Source organism: Sorex fumeus, unplaced genomic scaffold (assembly GCF_029834395.1).
Source record: "Sorex fumeus unplaced genomic scaffold, SorFum_2.1 ptg000013l, whole genome shotgun sequence".
NCBI classification, from domain to species: domain Eukaryota; kingdom Metazoa; phylum Chordata; class Mammalia; order Eulipotyphla; family Soricidae; genus Sorex; species Sorex fumeus.
This window is the reverse complement of record NW_026606070.1, coordinates 30,891,066-30,905,921: the sequence shown is the minus strand read 5'-3', so window position 1 is coordinate 30,905,921 and position 14,856 is coordinate 30,891,066. Positions and strand designations below refer to the sequence as shown.

Here is a 14,856-nt window from a genome sequence, read left to right as displayed (position 1 = left end):
AAAGCCACACCTGGCGATGCTCAGGGATAACTCCTGGCTCTGCACTCAGCAATTAATCCTGACAGTGCGTGGGGGATGGAGCCGGGCCAGCTGCGTGCAAGGCAAGCACCCTACCCGCTCTGGCCTCAACATTTGATTTCCCATGCCAGTTTACTCTCACCCTTGGAAGAGTGAGTTTTATTTTTTCCAGCTTTATCCATCATGATAAACCTCTCTGAGATGCTAGAATGTCGTGTCAACCACATGCCTACAAGTGTGTGCGCTCCAGGCAACTAATTGTTGTCACAGGTCTTACCTAATTTCACTCGGTGAGTTTAAGGTCTTTCTGATTTGGCCAGAAGAAAATTTAGAGGTAGGGAAAAGAGAGCGTTATATTTCACTAGAAACGAAATTACAGAAAGTCAGGGGGGTTTGTCGACTTCGGGGTACAGGGAAAGCCAGCATCTCTCTAGATACTGTCCCAGGGAGCCAGCCGGCCTGAGCAGAGCCAGCACTGGGTGGCCCCGGTATCAGGCTGCTGCCCTCTGGGCCACTTCCTCCCCCTTACAAAACTGTTTTGGATGGGAGAGAAACAAAGCCTCAGCCCATCCCATTTAAAATATTCCCTCTTTGGGTATAGAACTGCACTGGCGGGGAGGTGGAGGTGGGAGGACACCCCAAACCCCCAACCCAAGCTGGTCCCACCCTACTGATGTTCAAGCAGATCAGTGACTGCAGATCAAAAGCCTTGTAAATCTCCCCACACTCTGCCCACGGGCATTTATTCAGGATTAATGAGCTTCCAGGTGGAATCAAGACCATCATAAAGAGACGGTGAAGGATACAGGGGCATTATCACACATTATTTAGGCCAGCTGAAACACACTTGGATGTCTGTAGAAAATTGAAAAAATTGTTGTTGTTGTTCTTAAGAACAGGGGCTAGCTAAGCGAAGGGCTTCGTTGCATGAAGATGAAAACCCCGTGGGCAGAATTCAATCGTACCCACGGTGGCGGCGATAGGAACCCTGGATTCGGAGGCCAAGCCTGAACGGTCACGGACAAGGTCAGGTTCCCGGCTCCGTGCTCAGAAGCCCAGGTCTGGGTGCAGCCGGTCAATCCCGAACAGCAGCTCAGGGATGTGAAGTGGCTTCAGGAGACGCGTGGACAGCACCATCACCTAGTAGCAGGAGGACAGACACAGGGCACACAGTTAGGGACACCACGCTCGGGTTCGGAGATGACGACAGAGAGAAGACTGCAGCACATTTCTGGGGCGTGATGTGGAGAGCAGGCAGAAAGCAATAGTCTGAAGACCCGCCCCTGCAGGCTGGTGTCCACAGACACTCACCCAGGGGCAGGCGGGAAGGCTGAGAGCCTGAATGTGATCATACGCCAATCCATTAGCCGATGTGGAAATCTCAATCCAGAGATCGAGATTTCTCTGGGAGCACATGCTACTTTGGGCCATGAGAAAGCCTGCTAGGAGTTGGCTGGGGGCGTGGGTGATGGGGAAGATGGTTTTATGGGGTACCTAGTGTTGGTGGGCCCAGCGGCCTGGGGTGGAAGGATACCTTGAAATCACTAGTGAAGAGTCTCCATGTGTGGCTTCTAAGACCACCCCCATAATAAGTGATGTCTTATTATGCCCAGGAATTTCTTATTCCTGTTATAATTTCTGGAACCTGGGGCTGGAGTGATAGTACAGCGGGCAGGGAATTTGCCTTGCATGCGGCAGACTGGGGTTCGATTCCCAGCATCCTATATGGTCCCCGAGCACTGCCAGGAATAACCCCTGTGCATCACCAGGTGTGACCCAAAAAGCAAATAATAATAATAATAATAATAATAATTCCTGGAACCTGCTTCAACCTCCCGGAGGCAGCCTACCTTTAATCATGCACCCCTCCCCCACCCTGGACCACCTGTACTTCACTCTAAACCCACTCCAGAACGCTGGACACAACTTCACTGGCCTCTTCTTTGTAGACCCAGAAATCTTGCCCTGGAACGCTTCAATAAACTGTGTCGTCCTGATTCTTCTTTTGGTCTCTGCTCTTTCCTTCTGTGAGCCCGTTTCCCGGGCCTTTCACCTAGTGCCCTGAACTGTGTGGTCTAGGGCAGGAGGTGCGGGGGGTTAAGGCATTCGCCTTGCTTCCGGGTTTGGTCCCCCACTCTGCATATGGCTCCCAAGCCCTGCTGTGAGTGACTGCTGAGTACACAGAGCTAGGAGCAGCACTGAGCGCCTCCAGGTGCTGCCCCCCCCCAAAAAAAAAAATCTCAGCAAACTGGGTGGCCTAAACCAGGGCTTCTTGATCAGAAAAAAATCTAAATCATAGTGAAAAAAAAAAATGGTGGGGAAGGGGCTACAGTTTGGCTCACACCCAGCAGTGCGGGAGACCGGCTCCTAGCGGTGCTCAGGGGAGCATGTGGTACTGGGGATGGAATCTGGGTCAGCCACATGCAAGGCAAGTGCTTCAATCCCTGTCCCCTCTCTCTCCGGTCCATAAAGGTCTTTGTTTTCAAAAATGCAGGTTGAAAACTCCACATTCAGTCACAGGACCAACCTGCAGTTTAAGAAGCTGAAGCCTACGCCACAGCAATGAGGATGATTGTCTCCTGATTCTAAAACCTATGGCGCAGGTGTTGGCACTGCTGGGGGTCAGGAAGGGGTCAGAGAGAACCCGTGCCACACTCCTCTCCTACTTCCTCTGTCTTTGCAAGTCTTACTCTGTGCCTCTTTCCTTAGGGCCAAATTCTCTACGTTTGCTCGAAGTGGGGGTACTCAGAAATGCTCAGAGACCGGGGATCCACACCAGACAGGACTCGGCCAGGTACTGGACACGCTCCCACTTGGAGGGCGAGATGAGGTAGAAGCCTTGGCTGTCTCTGGTGAAGACGCAGAAGGTGACGCTTGGGCCCCAAATGCAATGAGGCCTGGGCCCTGCAGTGTTGGTGGTGGGCGATGTGGTGTCAGGCTGGGAACTCGGGTCCAAGTGCATGCCAGGCCTGCCCTTCAACCTCCCCAGACCTCCCCCCACCCTTTTTTTTTTGTTCCTGAGGACACAGCAATGCTGTTAGAACCCATCCTTATGATCTCCTCTTAAAAGCACAGTCTGCAAAGACGGATCGTAGAAGAAGGTCACATTTCCAGCCCCGGAAGCCAGGAAAGCAGCACCTCTTGTCGGGAGGGACAAGTCAGCCCATAACGATGATGATGGTGATGAATCAGCTGATGAATCAGCTGGTGTTTATCAGCACTTACGATGGGCCAGGTGCAACGGATGCTCTCCTTAAATCTCGGAAACCACCTTGTTAGGATTCATGTTTACTATTCCTACTTGTAAATTTTGCTTGTTTGTGGGGAGGGTTGGACATATTTGGTAGTACTCCGGGATCACTCCTGGAAGCACTTGGGATGGAGCTGGAAGTACACATGCATTGCTGGGGACTGAACCGAGTTTGGCTGTGTGCAAGGCAAGTGCCCTGCCTGCTGTCCTCTCTGGCCCCAGCATTCCTATTCCAACCCAGAGAGGCTGGCTGCGTTTCTCGTGCTAAGCTCCTGGGAAGCTCTTCCTCCTCCCCAAGTCCTCTCTGGCCTCTTGTTGCAGTGTCCGTCCCAATTTCCTTCAGTTCACAGCAGAGATTCCCAGACATGCTCAGCCTGCCGCCCTCTTTCCAGAAAGGAACTCACTCCATGCTCCTTGGAACTACGGTCTTTTGGTTTGTTTTGTAGAACACACCCAGCAGTGCTCAGGGCCTATTGCTGGCCCTGGCTCTGTGCTCAGGAGTCACTTCTGGTGGGGCTCAGGGGGCCTGTATGTGGTGCTGGGGATTGAACCCCAGTCAGCTGTATGCAAGGCAAGAATCCTACCTGCTATACTATCTCTCTAGCCCTCATTTTTCTACTTTTGGTAGTGCCAGCTGTCAAACCCAGGGCCTCATATCTGCAAAGCAAGCCCTCTGCTGCTGAGCTGCACCCCACAGCCTCAGTCCCCTCATTCTTTCAGCTTCTGAGTCATCCTTTGACAATTCTGGCATCACCATCTCCAGGAAGGCTTCCCAGACTACCCTCGTCAAAAGTTATTTTTCATGGCTATAGTACTCACCTAGGAGTTCCTGTTTCCTCATTTCAGGGTGAGGGACAGAGGGGCATTTCCCAGGCAATGCTCAGGGCGCTGAGTTGGGGGCTGTGTAGCTCTCAGAGTAATGCGGCCAGCCAGGCCAGGCAGCTGAATCCTCAGGCCGTGAGGCTGCTCACTCGCTGTTTTTTTTTTTCTCTTGTTGGGTCATATCCAGCAATGCATAGGGGTTACTCCTGACTCCGCACTCAGGAATTACTCCTGGCAGTGCTCAGGGGAACATATGGGATGCTGGGAATAGAACCTGGGTCGGCCGCATGCAAGGCAAAGGCCCTACCCGCTTTGCTATCGCTCCAGCCCCCACTTCCTGTTTCTGAACACACACTTGAGACAGAGACAGAACAGCTCCGTGAGTGAGTGAGTGACCGAGTAACGAATGGATAAAAACAAGAGGACAGTGGAGAGTGAGTGTGACCATCTTAGCAGTGGTCGCAGGGGCGTAGGTGTGAGTCTGTCTTTCTCTGCCAGCCCTGAGCTGCCATCCTGTCCCTGGGCGCCAGTGACAGCTCGTGAGTAACGGTGGGTACCCACAGCGGTTCCTGGGTAACTGCAGTGACAGGGACACCAGAGATCATGAGCGGGGCCAGGGATAGCGGCTCCTTGGCCCTCAGAGGCCGGAGGCAGGGAAGGACTTCGAGTGGGGGTTCCCCTCTACCCCCAGCCCAGGACACCGAGGAGAGGGAGGTGCCAGGTCGGGGGAGGTGGAGGCAGGGAGGGGTGCAGGTAGGAGGAGGCCCCATGAAGAGCCCTCCTCGTCTTTCCCAGCATGCGGGTCCCCATCTGTCCTGCCCATTGTCCATCTGTCCATCCCTCCAACAGATACAGTACCTGGGTTCCTGGCTTCAGGGTGGGAACAAGGTCTTTGACCATTTTAGCCTCAGAAACGGTGACTCCGCCCACCACGAAGAGGATGAGGAGAGGGTGGTCGCTGGGATGGGGGCGGCTCACCTGAAAGACAGAATCCAACACCGAGCGGCTACGCGGGGCGACCTGCTTCACGGAACTGATCCTTTTAGTTAAAAATTAAAAAAAAAAATTTCAACCACTGAGGTTCTGTGGTTGACAATGCTTTTAAGAGTAATTTCTCATGCACAGAATCCCAACACCACACCCCCTAATTGGTCCTTTTAAATCTCACCCAATGAAGAGGCTTCTGGTTAAACTAGATAACGGGATGATTGGAGTGAGAATTAGGAAGAGCTAAAGGGAACCAGCCAGACACGCCCTCTCCTCTCGGAACTGTCACCTGTACCCTGGTGGGTGGCCTCAAGCCAGCAATTCTCACCCAGGAGCCTGGGGTGAGAGGACAAGGAAGGCTGAGGGGGAGGGGACATGCAGCCACTGAGCTTGGGCTCTAAAGAGGCCAGTGACAGATCAGAGAGCAGCGGGTATAGGGACACGGGTTCCAGGGCTCCAGCTGCAAACCTCAGACCAGGAAGGCGTGCACAGGACAGACGGCGAAGGGACATGGACACTGGGTGGAGGACAGTGAAAGGACAGGATGAGTGACACTGTGCATGGGTAAAGAGAGAGAGGGAGCTTGACATCGGGAGGGACTGTGAGTCACCCACTTCAGCACCCCAATAAACTCTGACTTCAGAAGCAGCTAGAGTTCTGTCTGGCTCTTTCATGCATCAGACAAGGATCCACTCAGGGGATGAAACCGTTTTTGTGATGACCTCATTGCCCGCACTGGATGGATGGACTGATAGAGGGAGTGTGGGGCCGTGTGCAGTGGACACTACCTCCATGGACCTACCTGAGCAGCCAGGATGCTACCCACAGACAGAGGGAGGGAGAGAGGGAGAGAGGGAGGGAGACAGAGACAGAGACAGAGATACAGAGAGAAACAGGGAGAGAGACAGAGACGGGGAGAGAAATAGAGTCAGAGAGAGCCAGGCTGGGAGTCAGGACCTAAGATGCAGACAAAATACATGATATGAGACTGACACCCAAGGACAGTAGACACAAGGGCCAGGAATACTGCCCCATATTTGGAAGCCTGTCTCATGAGCTGGGAGACAATGCAGGTTGGATAGAGCAGGGATCACTAAGTCAGTGATGGTTGGAGGGATGGGTCGGGATGGAAGACGTGTGCCGAAAGTAGATAAAGGACCAAACATGATAACCTCTCAGTATCTGTATTGCAAACCATAATGCCCCCAAATAGAGAGTATGGGGGAAACTGTCTGCCATGGAGGCAGGGGGAGGGTTGGGAAAGGGGGGTATAATGGGCAGACTGGTGGTGGAAAATGTGCACTGGGGGAGGGATGGGTTGTAACTGAATCACGGTGATTCAATTAAAAAAAAAGTACGAAGTACATGAACAACAACAAAAAGATGCAGACAAGGTTTAGCCAAAGCTGGGGCACCCGAGTCATCCCCCCACAGCCACCCAGGCCCGGGGCACACAGAGGTCCTGCCCGCCAGTGCCCCTCCTTAAGAAGCTGGTCCCTTCACGGCGCTGCCACATCCTGGGTCTTCACAGTACCCGGTGAGTGTGGCCTGTGGGCTTCTTCAGTACCAGGGAAAAGGGTGATGGGCTCACCCGCCCCATCAGCTGGGATTCTCTCCCCCTGGGGGTCTTCTTCCAGTTGCTTCCTCAGGCAGGGAGCTCCCTTAAGAGGAGAAGAGGTTTCTCCCCTTAAGAGGAGAAAAAGCTGGGGTTTCCTCACCCGGCCGCCCCCGCCTCCGCCACCCCCAACACACACCCACTTGAAAAACCCTCGTGGGAGGAGGTAAAAGCCATCCCCCCCCCCAAACACACACACCAACTCCAGCAGAGAGAACAGTTCAACAAATCGTGGCTTTTAGTCAAAACAAGTTGGGGGCCAAACACATGGAGTAGATAGAAACTATATTATTTTCAGGAGACTGAAACCCAAACCACAAATTCCAGAAACTGCATTTGTAAACTGCTGCCTATTAGACACGCTCATTTTAAATTAAATTAGCATGGTCGTGGGGGTTGTGGGGGAGGGGAGGTAGGCTTTGCTTTATTTATTAGATGGCTATCACGCTCTGGTCGGAGGAGATCAAGGAGCCCCAGACTCCGGCCTTTGGAGGGAGGTCTCGGTGCCTGGAAAACTCCAGGTACCCTCAACTGCTGCTCCCCAGCTTGAAAGCCCCCCACCCCCCTCCACCATTGCTGCCCTTTGAAGTGGAAAGCTTCATGTGGCTAACCACAAGTCCCTCTGCGGGGCCCAGGAGTGCGTTTAGCTGACTTGAAATGCTTTTTCAGAACCCCAGGGAGAAGGTTCATGGACATACTCTCTCTTCTCTGCAGCCCATCTGCTCTAGTTTTTGTTTTTTAACTTTAACTTTAAAAGTCTCCTATCTTTATTGAAGTAGCACTGTAGCACTGTTCTGTAGCACTGTTGTCCCATTGTTCATCGATTTGCTTGACCGGGCCCAGTAACATCTCCATTGTGAGACTTGTTGTTACTGTGTTTGGCATATTGAATACGTCACGGGTAGCTTGCCAGGTTTTGCTGTGCGGGTGAGACACTCTCGGTAGCTTGCCGGGCTCTCTGAGAGGGGCGGAGGAATTGAACTCGGGTTGGCCCCGTGCAAGGCAAATGCCCTACTGCTGTGCTATCGCTCCAGCCCTTATTGAAGTACTGTAATTTATAATACTTTTATTGATACCTTCATGCAAACATGGTTCTAACTTCATAACCACCCCCCAAATTTTCATTTACCCCCACCCATGTCCCAAAGGCCCCCTTTATCCACCACCCCTCTCCCCAATTCAGTTCAGAGTTCTGCTGCTTTTGGCCATTTGTTATTAAGGCCAATCCGTACTATCCCACACACTAGAGAGATTATTCTGTCTCTGTCCCCTTCCATTTGACTCATTTCACGCAACATGACACCCTCTAGTTCTATACCCAACACCCCATATGGTCCCCTCCAGCACTGATGCCTGAGTGCAGGGCCAAGAGTGAGCCCTGAGCACTGCCAGGTGTGGCCCAACAAAGAAAACAAAACATCAGAACACCAAATCTGCACTCAGACAGGAAAAGAATAGGAAATTATCACAACGTTATACGACAGAGGTGCCTGCTGATGTAAATATTCCAGCCTCTGCTTTTAATGTGCCGCTGAAATTTCACAGTACGTGCTCACTGTCAACATACCTGTAAACTGTCAACAACAATGACCCGTGTGTCTAAAGGCAGAGATCCAGGGTGTGGGAGCAGAAATTGTGTTCAAGGCATGGCCAGCTAGGGGCTGCAGTGATAGCACAGCAGGTAGGGCATTTGCCTTGCATGTGGCTGACCCAGGTTCGATTCCCAGCATCCCATATGGTCCCCTGAGCATCGCCAGGAGTAATTCCTGAATGCAGAGCCAGGAGTAACCCTTGTGCATTGCCAGGTGTGACCCCCCCCCCAAAAAAAAAAAGAAATGGCCAATTGATCCCCATGTTCAGGGCTAGCAAGGTGAGCTTGCGACCTGGACATGCTACAGTGCCCATCTCATTCACATGACTGACCCTGCTACATGCACTTGGAGGTGCCAATTTGATGGGTTTTACTGTGGTAAATACAGCCGGGGGTGGGTGAGGTCATTTCAGACCCTGCTCTCCTCCCACTTTCCCCCTGCTTATAGGAATCTCTCTTTAGGCTGATGCTACCTGGGGAAGGAAGAGGGTGCTCAGTGAGAAAAGCCGGTCTCACCTTGGAAAACTGCTGCACAGATTGCTCTGGGGAAGGGTGGCTGGACAACTCCGACATTCCTAGAGGAGCCCTTAAACATTTTCTTTTTTTTTCCTTTCCAGCTTTTTGGGTCACACCCGGCGATGCACAAAGGTTACTCCTGGCTCTGCACTCAGGAATTGCTCCTGGTGGTGCTCAGGGGACCATATGGGATGCTGGGAATTGAACCCAGGTCGGTAGCGTGCAAGGCAAACACCCTACCTGCTGCGCTATTGCTCCAGCCACTGCCTTTCAACATATTTTGAGAAGCTGATCTGTGCTGAATTATTGAAAAGAAAAAAAAAAGAAAGAAAGGAAAGAGGGCAAATGGTCCAGCCCAACAGCCCCGTTGGCATGGACATTGTAGCTTAAAGCAACAGAAAGAAGATGCATCTCCACATTGGCCAGTTCTGTTTTTCTTCTTCCTGTTTTGTTATGTTTTGGGGTCATGCCCAGAGCTGCTCAGGGTTTACTCCGGGCTCTATGTTCAGGGATCACTCCTGGCAGGATCAGGGGGAACATGTGTAGTGCCGGGGATTGAACTGGGGTTGGTCGTGTGCATGGCAAACGCCTTACCTGCTCTACTATTTCCTTAGCTCTCTGCCCAGGCTGGATAACTGCCCGCTTCCAGCTCTGCTGGGCTGGGACCAGTCTTCCCAGCACATGCATTTATTGAACTCTGAAAGGTCCCGATCACTGACACAGATTAATTCACAATTTCGAAGAGTCTTGGAAGCGGGTGTAACATTCTGTTATTTCCAAGAGCTCATTACAAATCAGATCCTGGCATGGAATGGGAGGTCGCCTGTTGTCCCTCGCAGATGCTTTCAATTTTAGAAACTGTACAGTGGGTTAAAAATAGATCCCATTTGTGTACTTCTCCTCTGTTCATCCCTGTACCACTGTGAAGGCCCTTCAGAGATGCCGCCCTTCCTTTGGTAGTCGCCGGGGAAATTCTGTGAGGGGCCGCCATCAGTTTTTTTTCTTTCCTTTTAGTTTTTGGGGCCATGCCAGGCTGTGATCAGAGCTAACTCCTGACTCTGTGCTTCAGGATCACTGCTGGAGGGCCGCAGGGACCACAGGGGGTATCAGGGATAGAACCCAGGTCAGCAGCATGCCAGGTAAGTAGGCCTTAGGCCTTGGACTCTCTCTCCAGCCCCCGCCCCCCAGTCACTTTCTTTTTTGTTTCTTTTTGGGTCACACCCAGCAATGTTCAGGGGTTACTCCTGGCTCTGCACTCAGAAATTACTCCTGGTGGAGCTTGGGGGATGCTTGGGGGACCATATGGGATGCTGGGGATCGAACCTGGGTCAGCCGTGTGCAAGGAGAATGCCCTCCCTGCTGTTCAATCATTCTGGTTCCCCCCCGCCCCCCCCCCCCCCCCCACACCCCAGTCACTTTCAAATGGGCTCTAGGGATGATGCTCACTGACCAGACTGAGCGAAGTTACTCTATTTCATAGCTGGTTCTACATTTTAATGCAAAGGACTATTAAACTGGAGAAATTTCACCATTTAGATGGCAAATAGCCTCTGGATTTGTGGCCAGAGCCTCTGTATTCATGGCCTGTGGCAGAGAGAAAGAGTTTCCACAGGTTTTGTCCTGGAGGGTTTGAGTTCTTATGAGGTCAGGTCCATAGAAGCGGAGATAAAGCTAGAAGGTGGGGCTGTTCAGAGAGGCTGCGTCAGAGCGAGGAGAGAGTATGGACTTCTGTTACCAACACCTGGGCCGCCTGCCCTGTGGGCCCTGCAGGGCAGAGGCCCACCTTCTCAGGACCACCACTGCAGGGTGACTTTACCTTCATGAACATGCTGAAGCCAGTTTTCAGGAGATCACTTAGGCCGGAAGACATGTGTTCAATGTCGACTGGATCTGTTCTCTCAGGGCTAAACATTTCCTCCACAACCTGCTTCAACAACGGTTTATAGGAGGCCTGGTTAAAAAACAAAACATTGCAGTCAGAAAAGGCTTTGTTTGGGGTGTCTAGAGAGAAGAGAGTATGATTTGCAACAAAAAGTGGAGCAGGTTTATTATTATATTGAGTAAGGCTATGCTTCCAGATGAAAAGATAATTTTCGCCTGCTCCTCTCTGGAAAGAAAGATGGCGGCCGCACGGGAGCCTTGTGGAAAGCGGGTTTGAGCCGGGCTCGGGGGAGCGGCGGGGACCTCATGGGAAGGGGGGCTTTGTGGGCCGTCCCCCACGCCCCACCAAGGTCGCCAGCTGCCCCCCACGAGCGGCTCTCCGGCACGGCCACGGCCGCGGAGGCACAAGGACTTAGCACAGAGAACCAGCCGCTTGGAGCAGAAAAGCAAATGGACTTGTGTTGATCCGCGCCACCAAGCCTGCCCGGAGGGGGAAGGGCGTTGACCAGCCCGCCTGCTCCTCTCTGGAAAGAAAGATGGCGGCCGCACGGGAGCCTTGTGGAAAGCGGGTTTGAGCCGGGCTCGGGGGAGCGGCGGGGACCTCATGGGAAGGGGGGCTTTGTGGGCCGTCCCCCACGCCCCACCAAGGTCGCCAGCTGCCCCCCACGAGCGGCTCTCCGGCACGGCCACGACTCCAGGGCACAGAAACCAATCTCTTAACTAGCTAACTTTTAATAGAAATTCTTCCAGGGTCAATAAGTAAAATAGCAGAAATTCAAAACCGCGCGGCCGCTATTGCGGCCGCGCGACCTCATTTTATTCTTAAACCAAGTTGTAGAAAGCAAATCATTTCACAACGCTGTTTCAGCATGTCTGATTGGGGGGGGGGGGTGGGTCGTAAGCTCTAAACAATAGTTGTGCATCTTCTATCGAAATAATCTATCTAGTCAAAGTAGATAGAGTATTAACTAGAACTCATCTGCCTCACAATAATTGGGAGGGGTGGGAGGTGGGGGTCTATTGGGGTTCGGGGTTAAAAATGAGTATTGGTAAAGGGAAATGTGTTCGGTATCTACATGACTGAGACCTAAACCCGAAAGCTCTGTAACTTTTCCCACAGTGATTCAATAAATAAATAAATTATATAAAAAAAAAATAAAAAAAAAATACTTCAGTAAAAAAAAAAAAAAAAAAAAAGATAATTTTAACAACATACATCGCGGGGCGGGGGGGGGGGGAGTAGCTTCACCCCAGCATGCCAGCATTATTTTGTTTCTCACATTCCCCTTTACAAATACAAATATCAAAATATCGATATCTTTGATTAAAGGCCCGATTTTTAATGTATATGCTTTTAAATTTATTGTTGTATTTGTTTTGCTAATATTTTATAGAGGTCTGTTCATCAGAAACATTTGTTCATAATATTCTGTTCATCAGAAATATTTGTTCACTGTCACTGTCCTCCCATTGTTCATTGATCTGCTCGAGCGGGCCCAGTAACATATCCATTATGACAATTGTTACTGTGTTTGGCATATCGAATATGTCATGGGTAGCTTGCCAGGCTTTTCCATGCGGGCGAGATACTCTTGATAGCTTGCCAGGCTCTCTGAGGGACGGAGGAATCAAACTTGGGTTGGCCATGTTGGCTGCTTGCAAGGCAAATGCCCTACCGCTGTGCTATCGCTCTAGCTATTTGTTCATAATTTAAAAAAAAAAAACTTTTTTATTAGCGAATCACCGTGAGGCACAGTTACAGACTTAAAAACTTTCGTGCTTGGGTTTTAGTCATACAATGATTGAGTACCCATATTCCACCACCAATGGTCCCAGAATCCCTCCCACCACCCCCACCCCCTCCCACCACCCCCACCCCCTCCCCTCCACCCCACCCTGCCTCTTTGGCAGGGCATTCCCTTTTGCTCTCTCTATCTTTTTGGGTATTGTGATTTGCAATAGAGGTGTTAAGTGGCCATCATGTTCAGTCTATAGTCTACTTTCAGCCCGCATCTCCCATCCCGAGCGGGGCCCTCCTAGCACCCTTTACTTAGTGGTCCCTTGTCTATCTGAGCTAAGGCCCGATTTTTCTATCTAGATTTAATGCAACAGTTTTATGTGCGATGTGTGTCAGTATGCAAAATATTATCTATAAAGCCATTGTATAAATTTATCCTTAATATGCTTAGTATCAGACTCCCCTGTTTCTAGTAAAGCAAGTATCTTCTTACGATGCACTGTTGTTGCTACCCAGACCTAAAGTCATCCTCCCTTCATCTATAGAACTCGACTCCAAGCACATCTTGGCCACAAAAAAGAAGCCGAGGTAGCAAGAAACAAATCTGCGCACAGCCAGGACTTAGAGAAGGCAGGTCACGTGGTTCTCTAAGACTAAGTAGAATTAAGTGGATGCTAATTGTAAGGTTCCATGAATGGGGCTAGATGCGTCACCAAGGCTGTGTTTGGAGGCGGCTGCTCCTCTGAGCACATTCTCCCCGAGGACTCAGCTAATGCTCTGCTCTTTGCCTCCCATTGGTGGGACCCCTCCCTCTCAGAGCTGTTGCCTCATTCCACAGGGCACTGGTGGGGGGCGTATGTCGGTTGGAGGGAGGAGGGAAGGCTTCCATCATGACACTCTGACCTAGGAGACCCCCCCAAAACAGCCAGGTGTTGGCAGGCCCCCTATGCATGTCTTAAACTCTATCGCTCCCCTTAGATCACACATCTCTGGGCTGGTTCTCCTAAATCGTGAGGGCCTTTGCTGGAATGATCTTATCTTTCAGCCCCTTGATCTCTGATCATCATCAGACCCTTTATTTCAACTGTCTTAAATCACTTAATCACTTAACTTCCCGTTAGTCGTCGATTTGCTCGAGCGGGCGCCAGTAACGTCTCCATTTGTCCCTGTCGCGTGCTAGTGTAGCCCAATGGCATCTGTTCGCTCCGGGAACATGAAGGGCCTCATACTGTCTTAAAATATCTTAAAAATAGAATTGGGGGCCTGGAGTGACAGTACAGCAGGTAGGGTGTTTGCCTTGCATGAGGCCAACCTGGGTTTGATTCTCAGCATTCCATATGGTCCCCTGAGCACCACCAGGAATAATTCCTGAATGCAGAGCCAGAAGTAACCCCTGTGCATTGCCAGGTTTGACCCCAAAAGAAAAAAAAATAGAATGGCATATATCATTGGAGTGAGTTCCATGTAACTGGAAATTTAACTGGTGCAGGGTGCAGGGAGATTTAATGTAGGTGAAATTTATTTGACTGTTCCATGGATGGGAGTGGCCATCTACTCTTTATCAGTCAGAGAAACTACTGCTGGTCCTGAGAGCTGGGAATTACACAGGCACATGGACAAGAAAACACTGATCAGGAAAGACCAGTAAGACAAATGAAAAAATGAAAACAAAAACTCAAGACATACCTTCTTCCTATGAAGTGACACCATGACAGATATTTAAACTGTATCACCCAGAGATTTGAAAATACACTTCTCTAGGCCACTTCCTGTGCTGCTGCTGGAGTGGAAGCCGTGCTCGTCACACACCTGATCACTGGCTCACAACACTCACAAACTGACAGATGCCTTGGACCTGGCTATTCCAGTGCTGAGAGCACCCTACCTGCTCCGGCCCCTCAAGTCTTAGTTTTTTGAGAAGTCTTTACACTGTTTTCCATAGAGGCTGATCCAGACAACATTCTCATGAATAGTAACTTTTGCCCCCCCATTATTTGCCAACCCTGGTTGTTTCTATTATTAAAAATTAACAAATTGGGTCAGAGAGATAGTACAGTGAGTAGGGCACTTGTCTTGCATGTGGTTGACCTGGGTTTGATCCCTGGCAGCCCATATGGTCCTCTGAGCCCTGCCAGGAATGATCCCTAAGCTCAGAGCCAGAAGTAAGCTCTGAGCACTTCCAGGTGAGACCAAAAAACAAATTAATGAATTGTGGGGTCAAGACAATAGCTCAATGGGTTGGAGATTATGTTCACACACAAGAGCCCAGCTTTTATCCCTGGCACTACATGGCCCCCAAAGCACTGCCAGGAGTGATTCCTGAGCACAGACCTGGGAGTAGCCCCTAAGCACCACTGGGTGTAGCTCAAAAACTTAAGTAAATGAATAAATAATAGATATTTATTCTATTATTTATTCATATAATTATTTATTATATT

The 14,856-nt window shown here is 50.7% G+C and overlaps 1 protein-coding gene across 1 annotated transcript in view; it reads right to left on the bottom strand.

Annotated features, from left to right (window-relative positions):
* Positions 1-657: 657 nt before the first annotated feature.
* The window catches only part of SCFD2 (sec1 family domain containing 2), a 379,756-nt gene continuing 365,557 nt past the window's right edge, over positions 658-14,856 (bottom strand). The window contains exons 7-9 of the mRNA XM_056111373.1: positions 10,616-10,750; positions 4,949-5,068; positions 658-1,158 (exon numbers count right to left, since the gene is read on the bottom strand). Coding sequence (XP_055967348.1) covers positions 1,066-1,158; positions 4,949-5,068; positions 10,616-10,750 — 348 coding nt within the window. The 3' untranslated portion in view covers positions 658-1,065. The remainder of the gene's footprint in view (positions 1,159-4,948; positions 5,069-10,615; positions 10,751-14,856) is intronic.